The sequence below is a fragment of the Ciona robusta genome, chromosome 6 (genome assembly GCF_009617815.1).
Source record: "Ciona robusta chromosome 6, ASM961781v2".
NCBI lineage: Eukaryota > Metazoa > Chordata > Ascidiacea > Phlebobranchia > Cionidae > Ciona > Ciona robusta.
In genome coordinates this window covers 1,883,896-1,903,559 of record NC_143240.1, presented here as the reverse complement: position 1 = coordinate 1,903,559, position 19,664 = coordinate 1,883,896, and the positions used below count along the sequence as shown (strand labels likewise).

At 34.0% G+C, this 19,664-nt stretch overlaps 4 protein-coding genes across 6 annotated transcripts; 2 read left to right on the top strand and 2 right to left on the bottom strand.

Moving 5' to 3' along the window:
* Positions 1 to 3: 3 nt before the first annotated feature.
* On the top strand, positions 4 to 5,330 carry LOC149734818 (vesicle transport protein SFT2B-like). Of its 2 annotated transcripts, none has more exons than XM_089880041.1 (5): positions 4 to 320; positions 3,081 to 3,182; positions 3,469 to 3,630; positions 3,835 to 3,870; positions 4,159 to 4,463. In XM_089880041.1, the coding sequence occupies exons 1-5, from the start codon at positions 252 to 254 to the stop codon at positions 4,285 to 4,287; spliced, it is 498 nt and encodes a 165-aa protein (XP_089736167.1). In that variant the 5' UTR covers positions 4 to 251; the 3' UTR covers positions 4,288 to 4,463. The 2 variants fall into 2 exon arrangements, with proteins under 2 accessions (XP_089736167.1, XP_089736166.1); XM_089880040.1 differs by lacking the exon at positions 4 to 320 and adding an exon at positions 1,568 to 1,732 and having other exon boundaries at positions 4,159 to 5,330.
* Positions 4,751 to 11,360, bottom strand: LOC149734817 (C-X-C chemokine receptor type 4-like). Its single transcript, XM_089880030.1, has 8 exons — positions 11,223 to 11,360; positions 10,830 to 10,946; positions 9,962 to 10,148; positions 9,351 to 9,518; positions 8,867 to 9,057; positions 7,155 to 7,356; positions 6,446 to 6,532; positions 4,751 to 6,027 (listed from the first exon to the last, which is right to left on the bottom strand). The coding sequence occupies exons 1-8, from the start codon at positions 11,302 to 11,304 to the stop codon at positions 5,835 to 5,837; spliced, it is 1,227 nt and encodes a 408-aa protein (XP_089736156.1). The 5' UTR covers positions 11,305 to 11,360; the 3' UTR covers positions 4,751 to 5,834.
* A 3,663-nt stretch (positions 11,361 to 15,023) lies between these two features.
* On the top strand, positions 15,024 to 18,008 carry LOC149734816 (U8 snoRNA-decapping enzyme-like). 2 transcript variants are annotated; one of them, XM_089880038.1, is made up of 5 exons: positions 15,024 to 15,161; positions 15,451 to 15,585; positions 16,114 to 16,229; positions 16,618 to 16,759; positions 17,287 to 18,008. In XM_089880038.1, exons 1-5 carry the CDS (start codon positions 15,147 to 15,149, stop codon positions 17,491 to 17,493), a joined length of 615 nt encoding a protein of 204 aa, XP_089736164.1. In that variant the 5' UTR covers positions 15,024 to 15,146; the 3' UTR covers positions 17,494 to 18,008. The 2 variants fall into 2 exon arrangements, with proteins under 2 accessions (XP_089736164.1, XP_089736165.1); XM_089880039.1 differs by having other exon boundaries at positions 15,103 to 15,254.
* LOC149734815 (palmitoyltransferase ZDHHC3-like) lies at positions 17,747 to 19,535 on the bottom strand. The gene has a single exon (XM_089880037.1). The coding sequence runs from the start codon at positions 19,419 to 19,421 to the stop codon at positions 18,582 to 18,584; it is 840 nt and encodes a 279-aa protein (XP_089736163.1). The 5' UTR covers positions 19,422 to 19,535; the 3' UTR covers positions 17,747 to 18,581.
* Between the last annotated feature and the right edge of the window lie 129 nt (positions 19,536 to 19,664).

Sequence of the window (19,664 nt, the reverse complement as noted above, 5' to 3'; positions counted from 1 at the left end):
GGACAGATTTCGGTTCTTATATATTATTTTTTTTCTTACATTTTTGGTTCTTCTACTAAAACTGGTTTGGAAGAATGTAAATTCGCATGTTGTGTACTTTTTAAGTTTACGTGCTCGCACGACAATCGCTTTAAGTAGTTTCCGTTAATTGTAAAATTTCCGACAGTTAAATAGTTGCCTACAAACAGTTTTTAACGTGTAAAAAGGCAGTGTACTTCGCAAGAGGTCTTTGGACAGCTTAAACAAAAGCTATGGACAAGTTACGAAATGTGTTAAATGGAAAAGAAAACGACGGCGGCGAAGCTGGTCTTGTGACAGCGGTAAGTTACAAAACACGTGTTCGTGACGATATGATAAGACCTGCACATGATTGAAGTGTATCACATGACGAATGCACGAATTTTTTGTCTGTTTATACTGTAAAATTGATGTTTAGACGTTCTGTGAGATTGTTAAATAGTTTTTCTTTTAATGCCAGCAACTGAAAGAGTAAAATCTTACACACTGCATGTTTGGTTTGTTATTAACACTTCTCTTCTTGTTACATCATTTTGTTCTGTGTTGTACTCTATATGTGTTAGCAGGTATACACAGAATGACGTTTTATTGTTCTTTTCTGCTATGCCACGATTGTGTAGAATCTCTTATCTATATAGTGTATATATAAGTGTCAAACCTGGGGAGGCAGGATAGACAAGTTTCCTTTCAAAATTTTTGTACTGCATTAATCAGTAAACCGTTGAAGGTTACAACCAAATTAGTTTCATGGAAATGTGCCTCTTTACTATTTCTGCCTCCCTTGCATTTTAAAAAGTTTGGTGCATATGAATATGTGCACTTATTTCTAAGTTTTGTAGTAAAAATCTCTCCGATCGTGCATTTTGTCTTTTAATGGACTAGAGAAGTTTTATTCTGGACTAGAGAAGTTTTATTCAAATAGAGCTTACAGTTATTTAAAGGAAGTCATCTTAATCATAGAAACAACAGCACAATATATATAGTAGAATACTGCATAGTATTGCATAGGCATACTCATAACATGATTTGTTGTTATATATGGCAGCTTCAGAATAAGAGCATATAGGCCTATCTGTTGTTGTTAAACCCTTTAAAAAGTGCTTTTATTAAGTGAGTTAAAATTTACCACAGTTTAATTTGTTTTATGATTTAAATTTATTTATTTTGCTTTTATATCTTATAACTTATATTTATTATAAATATATATACATTATTATCATTGCCTGTTAATCAAATCATTTCCATATTCCAATTCATTCTCTTAAATATTTGCAAGTAAGATCAATTTCGATTGCATGTGACAGCAGAGATTAAGTTAGATATTAATAATGCCAAAGCAGCCAGTTTGCAACATAATACTGCAGAAAAATAGGCTACAGTATAGTCAGGTCTTAGTGTGTTTTGTAGTTTGAAGTATCTATTCTAGGCTCTATTTCTAGGTTGTGTAAACAGCCAAATTAAACAAAATCTTGTCTTTCCTAATTGTTTAGAATTCTTTGTAACTCAAAATTTCTTAGTGTTGGTTTATCTATGCACCTTTTCTTTCTTTGTCACCAGCTCTGCTAACCAGGCTTTTGCTACACAGACATAGTGCTTGTTATTAATACTCGAAAACTTGTAATATATAACAGCTATAGTTGTTATGGACTCACTGAGGCGAGTTTTAAACGGAAGAGAAGAAGAAGGGGATGAAGAATCTCAGCTGTTTGGGAATGTAAGTCATTGGAGCGATGAACAAAGTTTGAAAATGTTTTATTTCCCTTTCTTTTGGTTTTTCTATTCTATATGGACGAGGTCCTGGTTAAGGACCTTTGATTTACGCCAAATTCGGCAAAATTTATTTTACTTTACATCAAGCATCAGCATGTAACTTTTAGTCAATGAAATTCACTACAGCATGTTGTAAATTGCCATGTTAGGTTAAGCTTTCACTGTTATTATCATGCTACAGTGATGCAAGATGAATTTTATGGGCCAGACCTCTATATGTAATTAAAACCAAAATGGTGTAATTCTATTTTCTCAAGGGCTTTTGTTAACAGTTTACATATAGTTGCAGTTTAGTTATAGGCGCAAAAGGGAGAATTTTAGTTCCAATGGCCACAATTGCATGCTCGTAGGTATTTCACAGTTATCTAGACAATTTATTTTGCTGCTCCGCTGTTCAGGAAACACTTAATAACTTGATTTTCAATGCATTTCATATTCCGTTTAACAACATTCGTGTTTATAAGCTTTACAAGCGATATGGCCACATATTGTTTATTGCTTAAATTTCATGTTAGCCTAGTTTCCTTTGATGCAATATTTGTAATTTAATAACGATGTCCATGCTTTTTAAATAAAAAACATCTTATTATTAAATTGTGCTAAATAGCATTAGCCTATGTAATGTAAATACAGATCCATGCAGTTTGTAGTTTTACTAGTTTTTGTGGAATACAAAGAAGTTTTCTTATATAGGTTTTATGTTATTCTAGTAGTTTTTCTGTGAATTGATTAGTACTGTTATATGTCTTGTATTTATTTTTGTTTTGCATGTCTGTTGCATGAAGACTTTAACTCACGAAGCGCAAACAAGAGTTGGTTTTTCTTTCTTTTTAAAAAAAGATGTCCGCTGATTTGGACATAAAAATTTGTATTTTATTCTATTAAACTTTAACGCACTTTATAAGTTAATTCTTCATATATAAAATTCTTTGATGACTGTTCTTTCTGTTCTTTCTGTTCTTTTTTAGATAATGAATTGTATTGCCATAAAACCATAATTTTATTTTCATAAACCTCATGTCATGATCATTTCTCATATGCAGAAGTTAAACTTTACTAACTTATCTACAGTTGCTGGCAGTATACCACTTTTTAATAGAAATACCTTGATATAGTGGCAATAAACATAGACTTTTAGTCAGTTTTATTACAAACATACATTACAACCCATATTATGGCACATTTTACTTCATTGAGCTACAAAAAAATTAAAATTTTATTTAAAAAAAAAATCAAATCTTCATATTATAGATAATATTATAACTTTTAATAAAAATTAATTTCTTTTATAGGTCACAGGTGGGGGAGACAGTTGTTGTCCTTCTTTGAGTTGGGAGACAAGAATCAAAGGTTTTATTGCTTGCTGTGGTCTTGGGATTCTTCTCTCTATCATTGTATGTTTGTGTTATGTTGAAAGCTATAACTGTGCTCAGTATTTTGTAAATTATGCAAGGTATTTAGGCCTTGAATGTGTTTTAAGAAGTATGGCACCATGTTTTTTGATTAGTTTACAAAATCTGGAGTGACTTCCTTTTGCATAATAAATTAGTAACCTGATCTTCGTTACCATAATAGAAAAAAAAAACAGTTTTACTGGGGCATTTTTAACCTATTTTTTAATAACAACATATATATGCAATATTTTTTTTACATATTTTCACATTTTTGTATTTCTAACAGGGTAGCATCACTCTTTTTTTCGGAAATCTTGTTTCATTTGCTCTTCTGTATTCGTTTGGAACTCTTACAGCTCTTTCTAGCACTCTGTTTCTTAGAGGTCCTGTGAGCCAAATGAAAAGCATGTTCAAGGAGACGCGTATATTTGCCACTATCATAATGCTTGTAAGACAAACTTCATTCTTAGAATTTAAATATCTTGAAACTGATTAATATATTTTTGGATTAAGAAATTTTTTTTAGGGATAAACCAAAATTTTAGTCTTGAAGTTTAATATATGTTTTTAGAATGTAGTGCTACTCAAACTACTCAAATATATTTGTTTTATACTCTACCAAATAAGATTAATCTAATGTTTCTTTTTTTAGTTAATGGTTGTTCTCACACTGTGTTCTGCTTTTTGGGTAAGTAGATTAGTGTTCAATAAGTTATACTGTTTGAATTTAATATAAAATATGCCTGACCTATGGCGTGCTACGCTGAGGGACCTTGCACTATGTGGGCAAGGTCCCTCAGCGTAGCACGCCATAGGTCCTAGGATTAACTTCAGGATTGGCCTCAAAATGTGCCTTTTAAATGAGGATATTCATACCTAAACTACTTTATTAAACCATTGAACAAAATTCAAATGCATTAGTGGTACTACAGTATTGTTCACCATTTAAAACTAACATTTCCTTGTATATTTTCAGTGGAAAAACGCCGGTCTTTGTCTTCTATTCTGTATTCTCCAATTTGTAGCTTTTGCTTGGTATTCAATATCTTACATTCCATTTGCAAGAGATGCAGTGAAGAAATGTTTCAGTGCTTGTTTGTCTTGAATTGCCACCCACACAATTTACGATTGCAATTCAAAGCCCTTTTTCTTTTTTTTATCCTAGTACTTGTTGTATAGCCTTGTGAAGATGGTCTATATAACACTCTCTTTAAATTCTATCAACTTTTATAGCCTAACCTATGTAAAGGTCTTTAAATAAGATGGACCATTCTACTACATTGATTACGGATACTATAGCAATTAAATTTATTGCAATCTGGATTAAAATGTCTTTAACTACAAAATTCCCGTTCCAGAAAACTTAAAATATTTGTCAAACCCCGATGGCTGAAATCCAGTCCTATATGTAGTATATGTTGTACTGCTTGGCCATATAACAATTTTCAGCACCTACGGTCTTCGCAAAAAGTGAATCTAGTAACCAAGATGCCTTCTCCTTGGACCGAGCAGTAATGAAGTTTCTTGCTTACCTGTTTAAACACCCCTTTGGTTGTGGTCTTATCTTGTTTCTTTCTTCACCTGTTCGTGCCTTCCATATTATATTGTAGTTTCGTTATTCTTTAGACTGGTGGTTCTCAACCTTTATTAACTCTTCTATCATTCTTCATTCACAAATTTCTAGAATCACTTATAAAACTAAATTGTACAGGACAAAAATATGAATCCTGATTTTTTCAGTAATTGTTTAAATATTGTAGGCAATAATTTGTTTTCATGCCATTTGGAAGACCTTTATGTACCAAAAATGGTACGTGTAATATATAGGTTGAGAACCACTGCTTTAGATTTTGTTAAACAGGTGTATTGCCTGCATAGTTTGGTATTTATTGTTTTGTAGAATTGTTTTAACCGGAACTTAAATTGGTAAATGTGCTTTAGCTGTTGACAGCATCTTAAATATAATTTCTGTTTATATTCTAAATCAAAAACATTTATTCAGTTGATTGGAAATAATTTTACAACATTTTATGTAAAGCTGTTTCTATACACCAGTGATTCTAATCTTAATAAATAACTATTAGGTTGTCCGGGGTTAAAATCACTGGTATTACTGACGTTACACTATTAAACTGTTAACAATATGTATATCTGTGTTTTCGCTATTTGTTGTCGGCTTATTCTATTTATTAGAACCACATATAAAGCAAAAGTCGCTATGAAATTTTCATTGAAGACACTTATTGTGCAACAGAAAGAACCATAAAATGAATTATGTGGTCAAGTGAAAAACGATAAAAGAAATAATAAAAAGCGCCCTTGATTAATCCCAAGATTGGAACCGTTTTTAGTTTATTCATGGGTTACTTTCGATGCCGCATGTGGCACTACAATTGCAAGTTGGCAACAAGTTGTAACAAATATAACGGCAAAAATGCGAGACAACGCCGAGGGTGGGAACCCGGAACAAATATTCCGCCGATAACTATGCGATAATGGCAGTTGAAATAAATTCAAGGTAATAAGGCCTTTACAAAAAAGATGTTAAAAGGTTGTTACGACTATCCCTTTTTCAATTGACATAAGTTTGTTACCTTTCTGACCAAAACAGCTTTTATATCAGTAGGCCGATTGGCAGTTGCGCTATGGCGATTACAAGGCGCTCGTTCGGTGCAGTAGAGGTTGCATGTTCGTGCCTTTTACTCTGGTAAGGGGGTCCATGTTTTTTCCCATTGGAGGAGATTGTCCACCGTCCTGCAAGAGCGTTACGTTTGTTCTACCATTTTGAGGCGTTTGGTTGCCCTCGTTTTCAACTTGGTTTTGGTCGTGCTGTTCTACAGGAAGCCTGCGGTAGAAGCGGTGGTTTTATATTCATGTCAAGTCATGTATTAAACATAACAGGGGGCTAGGTTGGACCTTTGTTTTCTTGTTGTCTATACATACATGGATTATTCATATTTCCGGTATATACCGAAGTCGTAAGGGTATGGCGTATTGATCGCCCAATGCACACTATAGAGTTTCATACACCTCATGCTCTCTATCGAGTTATAACATAGGTGTCTTCGTATATACACCAGACATATGGTGTATTCATACACCTCATGCTCTCTGTCGAGTTATAACATGGGTATTTTTCTATACATCAACCACTCATGGTGTATTCATGTATTGATACACCATGAATGATTGACAGTCATATATATATTATAGCGCCTTTCTTTCTCTGCACATTCCTTCTGATACTGACGTCAACAGCACACCTCATATTGTAATTCCTTTTATTCCGAGTCCCAACGCTTAGTTTCGTCATTCGACCACTGCAGCACTTGATCATTTTAAGCTGGTCCCTTAAATGAAATTTAATATTAAGATCACAAAACAAACAACTCCCGGGGGGATCAATTTCACACCTTTAATGTTATGATCCAAAGCTTGCGCAACACTTTTAATATTACGACGCTCTATTTTAATAAATTGCTTTTTAAGTACCGCTCAGGGACTCGAACCTGGAACGCTAGGATATTAAATACCTTCAAACAATGTGGTAAAGCGTATTTGCTCAAGACTCTTAACTGGTTATTGTTTTCAGCCATGCGGCACCAATTGATCAAAATTAATGTCAAGGGTAATTTATAATGGATCATGTGAAATGGGGTATGTGAATTTTACCGTTTATTTGAATTTTACTTCATAACCTACGCAATACTTGTAACAGCATAAGGTATAGGGTTATTGATTAACATGAGGTACGGGAAGACCTGTTCTAACGGCCTTGCTAATAAAATATATTATGTTTGTTGCAAAGTGTGGTGAATAAAAGGTCATTACGTTTTATACACTTCGTTCGCGCTTACGGGTGACCACGTGTAAATTTGTGAGTCATAGTTTTTTCGGATGGAAATGTTTCTGCATAAATTAAAAAATTCATTTCTTAGGATGCTAAGCAATCAAATTTCCCATATCTCTTACCTGAACCTTTTGTTCAGCCAGGCGTATAAGATTGGGTTTATGCAGCTATTAAACGCGACTAAACAATTCGAAATCAAATTGAGTTCATAAGTGTGAAGCTCTTTCCGTTTTCCCTCATTTTCCCCCAATGTTAGCGCGTGTATTATAGAGGTCACGTGGTTGGGAAGCCAGCAGATCACGAACGCAGCGATCACAGCAAATACTGGAAAATAGTGTTTTGTTCAGTTGTTCTTGTTCTTTTTAATTTCATTTTCAAACATTCCACTTTTTAATTCTGACATCCTATGTGATATTTTTTTATAATTTTGTATATTTCGCCAAATAAATACGTATGGTAGCGTACACCTTTATTAAATTCACGCAAAGAATTGACGTCGCCACTGTTTGTTGCACTATATATCTTTAATTAATCTTCTCAAGCCCTGACCCCGGTTGCAGTAAATATGACAAAATAAAGTGCATGAAAAATGTGGTATATATGTAAGACAGCAGACGTGTGAAACATTTCGTTAAACTGCAAAGTTAATGTTTTAAATCTGTGGAGAAAGCTGGTTAAATTAAATCTCAAACACCCACGCTAATCAATACTTGACTTTGAAAAACGAATGATTTTAAATCTTGTAATCAATTAAAACAACATTTTTTGTTTTTCTACGATGGTCTCTTTAGAAAACGAACTAGTTACAATAAAATATATATAAGCTGTAATAACGTGGCATGTGCTTTGTCATATTCTTATGATACAAACATAAACAACTGTTGCAATCTCCTACCACAGCAGTCTTTTATTCTAACAGCTCATGAATTAATCATGGCATTTAGGTTATAAGGGTTACAAATTTAGAGATTTTTAATGGGGTTAACGTGGGCCAAGTACAGTATTTTGTCGTAAAGTGGGATTTAATAATATGTTTTTTATTCTCTTTTGTCATTCCTTTGTTGTGGTAAACAAAGATTATTTACAGAATTGTATAACCATATCATCACGACTGTAAATGTCTGAATTCTAAAAGAACGTTGCCAAAAAAAATGTTAGGAAATATGTTATGTGCTAACGTTATCCATCTTCCCCACAGTGTATTATAACTTATTTATAAGCTGTACCGGCATTTTAAAATCGTCTCCTGTATTATTTTAATGCATCCCAAATGGTTTAATGCATGTGCAAGCCCGCAAATAACACTTTGCTTGTTATAAACCGACCATAATTCTACGTGGTTATATTTATATAATTTGCGTATCGCCAACATGGGGTATATAACACGGTTTTCACATTAGATCTAAAGTCATTGTCATTTATACTACGCTTTTATGCTATAAGCGCCTTATCCTTTAAAATCGCTGTAATATAACGGAAAGGGTCCGATATATGCAAAACACCCTGCGTTCGGGGCTGTTTTTCCAGTGTCCATATACGTCAAGGTGCATTAAAATGTCGATTAGGGCCTGACTCTTATTAGATTTAAATATAGTTATAGGCAATGGAAGCCAGAACAAATTTACCACAGGGTCTAATTTATAACTGCCCCTTGCGAAATAAAGATATATGCTACCTTCGTGGTAATGCCCCATATATAGGTTTAATGTGACCATCGTATTCGAAGACAAAACGATAATAATACCTTTTAACGTTGGCTTTTTTCCACAATTAACCTACTATACGATTTTCACGTTAGTGACCATATGTGATATTTTCATATGTTATACCTTACCCGTGATTGTAACTCTCATCTGCATTGACGATTTAACAGTGACTTGTTGGCGTGTGTGTCGTAACCGCATCACGACCAGAACGTAAGAAATGATTATCACAATCAATGGCAGTGTAAATCCCATTAGAACACGACTTCCGAAATAAATTCGTTCCCAGACGTAACGATCACCAGTGTCAGGCATGCGCCACCTGTTAAATTTATTTATATTGTAGGTTGGGTTCAGCAGAAAACAGTGGTTTCCAAAACCTTCACAAGTGTGCCATTTTTCTTTTTCTCGTAAAAACAATTAAAAACGCAATTTTTACTTAACATTTACTGTTAAATTGATTGATTTTGGTAAACCTAAACAAGTTGCCTGGAAGGTCTACATGTACCACAAGTGAACGCATGCCATAGGTTAAGAGCTACATACATAATGTAACGCAGTGGTACGCATGCATTAGGTTAAAAACCACATATAACGTAACAATTAGGCACTTACAAACATCTTGTAACGTTACCAGCAGGCGAAGGTACTATCTCAGTCTTGCGGAACCAGGCTAGTGACGAAATAATGGCTGCAACAAACCATATTATGACGCAAGAGACCTTTGCTTTTATTATGTCCCCATAACTGCTGGATTGTCGCTTACGCCTCACAGTTTTGCACCTGTAATATTAATTTAAAATGATGTTAATTTTTGATGGATTTTCCTCTATTTGACGAGTTATGCAGGGTGAAAGTATACAACAGCGCTGAAATGATGCATAGACTTGTCAAGAAAAACCTGCCATTTATTAAAAAAAGCTGAAGCAGATTACTTTTGTGGTCCCCTTAAGCTTTAACATCTGTTGAGGTCCATGCGGTAGCACTTCGGCTGTTAGAGTAATGAGCCAACTCTAACCAAAATCCCTGGCGTGCCGCGCGGTTGGACCTTATACCCATAAGATTAGAACCATATTTTAAACAGACGTTTCTTGTTTATCCCGAAAACAAAAATTAATATGCATAAAATTGCCAAATGCGATATAGTAGGTAAACTAACAGTCATTAAAATTTATGAGTATAATATAGGGGTCGTAGTGATTAGTATACGAATATTAAATTCATACCTGTTAACTGCCATGGCTGCCAGAAATAGGACAGAAGCGTGCAAATTGATAAGAGTTACAGCGCTCAGCGCTTTGCACATGAAAACACCAAGAAACCAAACCATTTCATATATTTGTTCCACGGCCCAGAAAATAAGACTGCTTGAAAATAGCAGATCGGCAAAGGACAGGTTAAGAATAAAAATATCTGACAAAATAATGAGATAAATTAATATTTCAGTTGTTATATGTATGGTTAGCGCTACTGTTTAGCTAGCGACTGTAAATATATGAGATTAGCAGTCGTTTAAATTATTGATTAGACGAGAGCTGCTTAAACTATTTAAGGTCCTGACTAAAAATGTGATTTTCAGGATCTGTTCGCGACTCATCAATAAAAACTAATTACCTTTTTCATAAACTATTTTTATTAAAAAAAAGTTTTGAGGCATATCTATAGTATCTCTGGGCATATAGATTTAAATCATTAAAAGCACCGAATAATTAATGGGCCAACTATTGCATATATCCCAAATCCGTGCCTCGGCGTAAGACCGCAGCAGCCGAGCGCTGAAAACCTAAACATTACATTTGAGTGAAATATGCTTATACGCTGTATCTTCTGTAGCCTACGTGTTTGTGATATTACTATAACTTAATAAAATCACGTTAACATATGGATAGTAGGGTGGAGGTATAAGAGACACCTTTAGCACATAATATCCAAACATCCTAATCGTGTTTTGAACAATTAACAACGGTGAATGGTAGTCGTGAGGATACGGTTTTATAATTCTTTGAATGATCTTTGTTTACTACCAAATGGGACAAGGAAATAGAATGATAACGTGTCCCACCTTTCCCCACCCTACTATATATCTTATAACACCTGTGGGCGTCTTAAACTTTGGCACTATCATCATAACTACGATGACACAAGCATTTCCAATCGTACCAAACACGAACACGAACATGTAAACTACTATGATCATGATTCGAGCGTATTCTGCAAAAAAAACAGGCATAGTATTTTAACCGAACATTTCTGAATATAATAGTGTAGGGTAAGATGATTACTGTTAGCACCTCATAACATATTTCCTAATCGTGTTTTTACAACGCTTTTTGAAGTCGTGAGAATACGGTTATATAATTATGTAAATGTTCCTTTATTTACTATCAGATGGAACGGTAAAACAGAATCAAAACATATCCCAACCTATCTCACGTTAGAGTTTTTGGATAGGGTTTGCAACGTGTATTACAGACTATATATACTTGCCTGGTATAAGAGTGCTGTAGCCTTCAGTCGTAGTTGATATCTGTGGCGTAGATGTTGTGTTGACGATGCCATTAGAATTCATCTTTTCTAAATAATCTTTATAAAATACAAGGTTTCTGTGCAAATAAAATGTAAATGCATAACAATTTGATGCATTTTCGAAATGAAAATCTCGCACAGTATTGTGTTATATACCGATACGAAAGCTATAATATTCGATTTTTATCTATTTTTTATTTATATGCACTTTAGCGTTAAACCAGATATGACTTTAAAAGGACTTTAAAAGAATTAATCGATTTCGCTGATTGGCACTATATATGCGTTACTCAGCTATTTATCCTATATAAAGCGTGGCTATGCTTTAGCTTAGTAAGCCCTGGCACATACCATGCATTCTATATTTTCTAATCGTTTTTTACAACGCCTTTTTAGAATCGTAAGAAAACGGATAATTTTTGTTTCTTACAAAAGGGTTAAAGAGAATAAAAACATGGACCATCTTATACCTCAACCTGTACTTAGCTTTCCTACTATATCAAGTTAATCATCTTGTATACGACTTAATTCTGGCGATGCCAAATCAAGTTTTTTTCACCGGCGTAAAGAAATCTCTGATTCTCTGACCCCTATTTTAATTGTAACTTGGCGCCAGCGCCTACACACACGTAAGCTGTTAACGCTATTTTCTAAATTAAAGCTAAACCCGCATTTCTGTTTCGACTGATAATTTATTTTTACTTAGTTTAACCACCTAGAATTGGGTAAATTAGAATAGAAAATCACCTTTAAAAATGTATGTATATAAATTCAACGTGTTAATTGTTAAAAAACGCTAAAATGACTGCTGTGAATAAAACTTGCGAATTTCGCCCATACGCAATTACCGTTGGGAAGTTTTAGAACGGGCTGCTGCATTACTAAATTAAAAAGTGAAAATAAAAATGTCTTTGCCCACAATTCGCCAAAAAACTACAATACGCGTGCTGACATAGTGCTTACTAATGGGTTAAAATACAAATGGGAAAGGATCAATAAAATTATGACAGCGAGTAAAAGTAAGTCTATAATTATTTTCCTTGAATAATTCAGCGCCTGCACTAATAAATAGGACTTTGCATAGTTCTTCATGGGCGCCTGTGGAAAAGTGTCCTGCCCCCATTAAGCCTTTCTCTAAAAACTTTCTAGAAAATTACGAATATGCATAGTTACTGAAAAGCGGACACGGGATTACATACATGGTGACTCAAAAGCGAGCACAAAATTACCTACTTGCATTAACTCATAAACGAAAACAAAATAACATGTACGCAACTCCTAAGCGGGCTTAAAATTGCACATCCGTGGCACCTGAGCGTGTATACGAAACAAAACACCCACGTTTTAACTTCCTAATTGCCCCTCCACGCCAGAATAAATAAGTGGTATTCAATCACGGTAACGGCGGCAGTGCGAAAGAAACAAGGTTAACGAGCTTCCTTACGATAAACTGAAATATTAATAATCCATTGAGATATTAAATACAAATCCTGACAGCTGGAGAAATATTGCCCTTTTTCCACTTTTATGGTTTGTGACTGAATCATTCATCACTCTCGTATCTCAAATAATCAATCAGCTACTGACGTTTAGGAGCGGAACGGGTTAAACAGGCAGGGTAGGGTCTGCTTGGTTCACGGCTAATGAATGTAATTATATATTCCAGTTTAGAATTCACTTTTGCTGTTTACGTCAATACCGTTTGCACGGAATTTTGTACTGAACCATTTTGCTTTGAAATATCAGTCTATACAATACAATGTTAGTACTATGGGAAAAGGTAAATACCGTTATCACATAGGATTCCGTATTTCCTAATCGTGTTTTTAACAATTACCAACCCTCTTTTACCGTAATGTGGATACGGTCATACAATTTTGTAAATACAGCTTTACTACCAAACAGAACGATAAAATCTAGGATAATAAAAAATACCGTATTGCCCCAACCTATTATGGTTTTTATTCACCTCTTTGATCAACATCAAAGAGAAAGTCGTTAATACATGGTATAAATAGTGCATGGAAAAGCCCATCGATTAAAAATCTTGACTGTTTAACGACTATATATCCGACGTATACGGCAAAAAATCCCGCATATTATACAAATTAGATGTTTAAACAAAAAACGCTCAAGTCTCGACTGTTAGATTTCTGCTGTTACTATATTAGGCTTTCCTTTTATAACGTAACTTTATTGTATCGCTTGGTAACAAACGTCAGAAAAAAAGCGCACAGTCTGGTAGTGTGTATAAGCAAGCCAATTGATCGTTAACCCTTTCCTTTCATTTGTATAGACGAGCGCTATTTTAACCGTATACATCTATATAAATATAAATATTTTATATCTATATTCCGCTGGGACAAATACCACTAGCTGTGTTAATATATGAATGGCCTTTTACGCTGCAGATAGTATACCTTATTGGTATTATGACTCTCTCATCACGAATTCAAAATCAAAACGCCCCAAATATTTTGGCGCATGTTTTATTTATTGTTCCGCGAAACGTAAACGCATCGACCCATTTTGAAATTTGGACAGATTTACTAGGAAAAGGTTGTTAAAATGGCAGCGGTTTCTAACAAGCTTGACTAATCAAGACCATGTATGCAAATTCCGTGTCATTCATTTCCGCTTCCTATTTGCGGTAATGGGAGATGTTTCTTATTTTTTATAATATAGTATATAGTACTGTAGGGTAAGGTGGGACACCTTAAGCACATAATGCCTAAATATCCTGATTATGTTTTAAAGAATTAACAACAATCTATGCGAGTCGGGGAAACACGGTTTTGTAATTTTTAAATGTTCTTTGTCCACTACCAAATTGGACAAGAAAAAAATAAAATGTGTCCTATCTTCACCCACCCTGCTATATTTTTCTCTTATTCTCGTGTTTTTTTTTTATTCACTTCGCACTAAAGATTCAGGGTCTGAAACGCTGTCACATTTCTGCTAAACAATGACCCCACCGCTGCAATATTAATGATTCTAAATGAAACTCTTTTACAAACACAACTCTTTTTATATAAACATCCCAACCACAAAAAATGCACTAATGAAAATTCTGTGTCATTCAATCTTTGCATTGCATATGCATATTTTTGGGCAATTATATTGCACCCAAAACGTTCCTGCATTCGAGAACTAATATTTTGTATCCCATATCGGATAGCCTACATTATAGTTCTTACCGGAATTCGAATTACCCAAATGCATTTTCTCCTTTACCACTAGAGCTCCACGCACTAATACAGCTTGGTTTTTCTCTTGCTCATAAGCGAATCAGCGTCAATTTAGGACGTGATTAGACAAGGTTGTCCTTGCATAAATCAATTAGTCGTCTTACTGTAGCCATGAAACCCACAAGTATCTGTAACGTAATCTAGACCTAAATTAGACATATCCTTTAAATGTACACAAGATCAATAGAAAATTACATGCAAAATATTCGCTATCGGACCAGTGTTTTGTTGTAATGGCTAAATATATGTCCATATATACGTTGGCCAATTTGTGTTAAAAGCCACCAAAATGTTTCCCCACTAAACTTCGGTTTATCTTAGTCTATGTGCGTCGTTGTAGGCCTGCTGTTTGTTTCTATATGGTTTAGTTTTACCTTGCTTGGGTATATGTAAAATGTATATAGGTATTTTAATCCTGTTTTTATTTTTCAAAAACTTCTTTAAAAAAGTCGTCCTTTTTATATTTGCGTAACACTTCGTATTGTTGCAAATAAAATATCAACAGAACCTTCTCTGTCTCGTGGCTTACTAGTATGACGTCGATTTTTCACACTTAAATTGGTTACCATTAAAAATTGTGTCCCCAATTTTACAATGTCATACGTATTACAATCACGGATTAGGGGAAACACCTGGGATGTTTTCTTTTAAGGTAAAAAGTTTTTGACTAAAACCAAAATTGCAATTTATAATAGGAGTCCTTGTCTAATTTGGAATTAAACTTTGAATATCAGTCATGGAAAGCGTAAGTTTTATATTACTGAATTAAATTTTGTAATCTTAGCTTTACTTTTATGAGGGTACAACAATAATTATAATATTTTTCATTTTAACATATAGGTTGCGTTACTTATTGTCTGTGAGGTGTTATATTATTAAAATTATTAACACCAATTAATACGCTTATAACCGTGATAACTAATTTGAGTCCATTTTTAAAGATTTTGTCCAAAAGAGTGAACAGAAACGAGACAGAGATCGAAATAGGAAACAGAAAGATTGCAGCTCATGCATTTCTGTATTCACCATCTACTAAGATCTTGTTTAATAGCATACCTATGCGTTATTCTATAATGGTGAGTATAACCCTAACATATTATAAATATATATATAAAAATTTGATTTTTGGGGGGTGCTGATAATTTGGACAACCCATTAGTAACCACTGGGTTGGACCAATTGCCGGTAAGTGTATTGCCCGAGGGCACATACGCCGCAGTTGTAGCAATGATAAGCCTTGAACCTATTACTTCTGAATTAGAAGAGGCAACCAAATTTGCTAAGCCGCCGGACATATTATTGTGACTTATTGAGTGCTGTGTCACAGTGTTTAGCATGCCTGTCTGTAACCCAGAGGTAATGGGTTCAAGGCTCTTTGCTGCTACCATTGTGGGAAATGTGTCCCTCATTGGTAGCTAATGTAATTGCTTTAACCCAGTGGGCACTAATGGGTTATCTAAATTGTCAGCCATACATGAAACAATCACCCACAAATTATATGCATTGTAACTCATACGCTGGTGTATGAAAAAGAACATACATGTTATAACATCTGTTGTTTCCAATTTAAACAGTTTTTCAGCATTTTTATTTAATACTTGTAGATGCAAATACGATTTGATGGAAAAATTGGATTTCCTGGTGGCTTAATTGACAAAGGTGAAAACATTGAATTCGGATTAAATCGAGAATTACAGGAAGAGATTGGACTTGAAGAAAAGTAAATTGGATTCTTTAGTATTGATTCTAGTACCAAATATATAAGTCACTAAATTGATAAAAAAAAATATCTTACAAACAGGTAATATTTTAATAAAAATGTATACATGGATAAAAGAAAAGCAAAGAACACATTTTTTGTTAATATTCTTGGTGTTATATGTTACAAACGTATGACATTATTATAATGTAGTATGTTATGTATATAAGGACAAAGCTTCAATAATATGCTATGTTTTTTTTAAAGAAATGCAATGCACAAAGTAACATACATGGTAACTCATGCGCTGGCACAAGGTGTATAAAACAAAACACCTGTGTTATAACGACTGTAGTTTTCCGGCCACCTAGGATAAAGTAAGTTACATTCATTTATTTTTTTTCCCCAGATTTTACTTGGATGAGACTAACTATGTTGGGTCCTATGTTACACCCAAACTTGTTGATCATTTTTATGTCAAAGAATATTTTGAAAAGGATTTGGAAAGAATTGAAAGGGGTGTGTTGGAAGCAAAAGACTGGGGTGGAGAGGTAGGTGTTAATGTTGGGTCTATCCATAGGTGTAACATCTTTTGAATTGGGAATTTTAGGTGACATTGTTAAAATGGCGTTACAAACACATTAAAATCTGGGGTGATATTGTTAAAATACAGTTACACTCTTAACTGTTGAACATAGGGAATCTCATTGATTAATGCGGCAAATGCAATATACTTTGGCTCTGCTTGTTTGTATAGACACCTAACAGTAGGGTAAAACTTGTATGATGTCACATTATCACCCTTGTTTTAAAAGTTATAACTTTTGCTATTACCCACCATACCATTTGTGTTGTCTACAAAATAAATATATGGCTGACTATTTAGACAGCCAATTAGTGAACACTGGGTTAGACAAATTGCTGTTAGGTGCCTTGCTCAAGGACACATACGCCAGAACGGTAGCAGCAATGAGCTTCGAACCTAAAAACCTATTGATTTGAGGCTCACGCCCTAACCTATGTGCTATGGGTGCCAAGTAAGCTTATATACCTAAATACTTACACTTCGTTCCAACAGACGTTAGGGCTCTTAAGAGTACCGGTTCATACACTTCACGACAATAGGAAACCCCTGCCTGCATTTTTGCTGCATAACTTCATTGCTGACGCACGAGATCAGCTTATACATAGCATAGTAGATACAGATGTACTCAGTGAGTCAGAAATGAATAACATTTTGGTAGAATCACAACAATTGAAAGACAAAATGGTTCAAAAACTGTGACTTTATTATTAAATTTAGGATAAATGCAACTTCTTTGGATAAATGCCATTACGCTCATTATTTTTAAGTTATTGTTTTATACACCTCATCTTCGCATACAAACTACCGATAATCATGTAGATGTATATATATAACTTTTTTGGGTTCTTAATTTTAGGATTTTTTCCGTTTTCAAAGTAGCACTTCCTTTCTAATGTTGTAGGCTATTTTGTATTTTACCCTGTGTGTCAAGTCTCAGGTCAAAAAAACGTGCTACATTTGTTTTTCTTTAATGTATAATTATATCGATATAATTTTGTAAAACATACGCACTTGTGGTGGGAACAATGGCCCTAAATAAGATTACAAAGAGAAAACTGCATATAGGTTATAAAGTGTGTGTTATTTACAACTATTCAGTAAAGTGGTTTTATTTAAAACATTTGGATATTATTTGTACACATTGGTTACATTTTTAATTTAATATATTTTCTGTGTAAATATTTAGAATAATAAAAAAATTATAGGGAATATTATTTCGGTTAATTTTATATATATATAGCTAAAAAATCACAGGTTACAAAGTGCAATTTAGTGGGATTAAATTTCTTGGCGTATGAAAACTCTGCAGATTTAAGAGTAAAAGCAACATACTATATATAAAAACACTCTAACCTACAATATGTACATTGTGTCTGTATCTAAGTTACATTTAAGTACATGCCACTGTTAACTTTGGGGCAAAGTTTGTATGCCAAAAGTCAGGTGTGCTTGCATAGGCTTATACCAGGGTATATGTAGTGTATACATGAAACATTGTATGCTGCTAATGCTAATGTAACATATGCAACATGAAAGTAAATGTGTGTAAATACAATCGGCAAACATGCATTACAGTATGCATATTACTATTTCCACTCTTTAATAATAATTGTTTCAGTGCCCACAGCTTTAAGAACAAAGAAAATTGTAATAAACAGTTTTGAAGTGTAGTACTATACTGCAGTATCAAAATCTGCACATTTATAAGTCTATAAAGTGATGTTGGGTAGATTTTTGTGCTACAACACAGTTGTCTTCATTGTCTTTCAAGATAGTAGTACAATGCCTCACACAATATACTGGTATACATCACTTTTAGCAATTGAAGGTTCATAGCATGGGAAAAACCAATCTTTTGAAAATTTATCACCAAAAACAGACTTCACATTTAGCCATTTTGTTCCTTTTCCCCAATGCTTCTCATTTTTAAGCTGTTCAATGCCTGTCTCATTGGAGCAAATCGAATGCATTTGTGTACAGAACATAATCATAGTGAAGAGAAAAAAGAGAAGCCCTTCAAAAGTTAAAGTGATGAGAAATATAACTGTCGCAGGTGGTGAATAAGAGGCGCACTCATTCCAATCATTAGACGCGCATTTTATCACATGCACTACTATTAATATAAGAGCATGTAGCGATATTGAAGCAATGTAGAATGTGAAAAGAACGAAGTATTTCTGGTTTGATTCACCCACACAGTTATTAATCCAAGGGCAATGATGGTCCATTTTTCGTATGCACCGTTTACACACGCTGCAATGGTGAGCACGCTCTGGTTTTATACTGTAGCATTTTGCACACTTGTATACAATTTCCCCCGGTTGTAAGTTCAAGCTCTCAAGCTTTTCTTTTGTAGCATTACCCTTTGGAATCGCGCCAGGATCTGTAGTCATTGACTTAAAATGTGAAGATAAAGCCAATATTGCCAAAGAATTAAACAGCAGAAGGTTGAAAGTTCCGTAAATTGGCTGGTTAAATATTTCCGGCAACAGCATGACTATATTCACTACAAACTGTGCATAAAGCACCAGTCCCCAAGTTATGAATACACATATCAATCCACATACGTCTTTAACAAGCCAAAGCTTTTTATGTCCGTTCAAAAGTCGTATTAATCTTCTCATCATATTGAATGTATCACCAACAAAATTTCGATATTTTCCAGTGTATTACCTTTTATTTAACCCTAAATCGTACATATCGGTTTGCTGCAAAATACAATAACACAATCCTGTTAAACCAGATTATACTAAACATTTATACGTAGTTAACAATGGGTTACTAAGAAAAAATACGGAACACACAAAGTTTAACGTATATAAATAGGCTATCTGCGGAAAATTAAACTGTTTTTAGTATATTATATAACT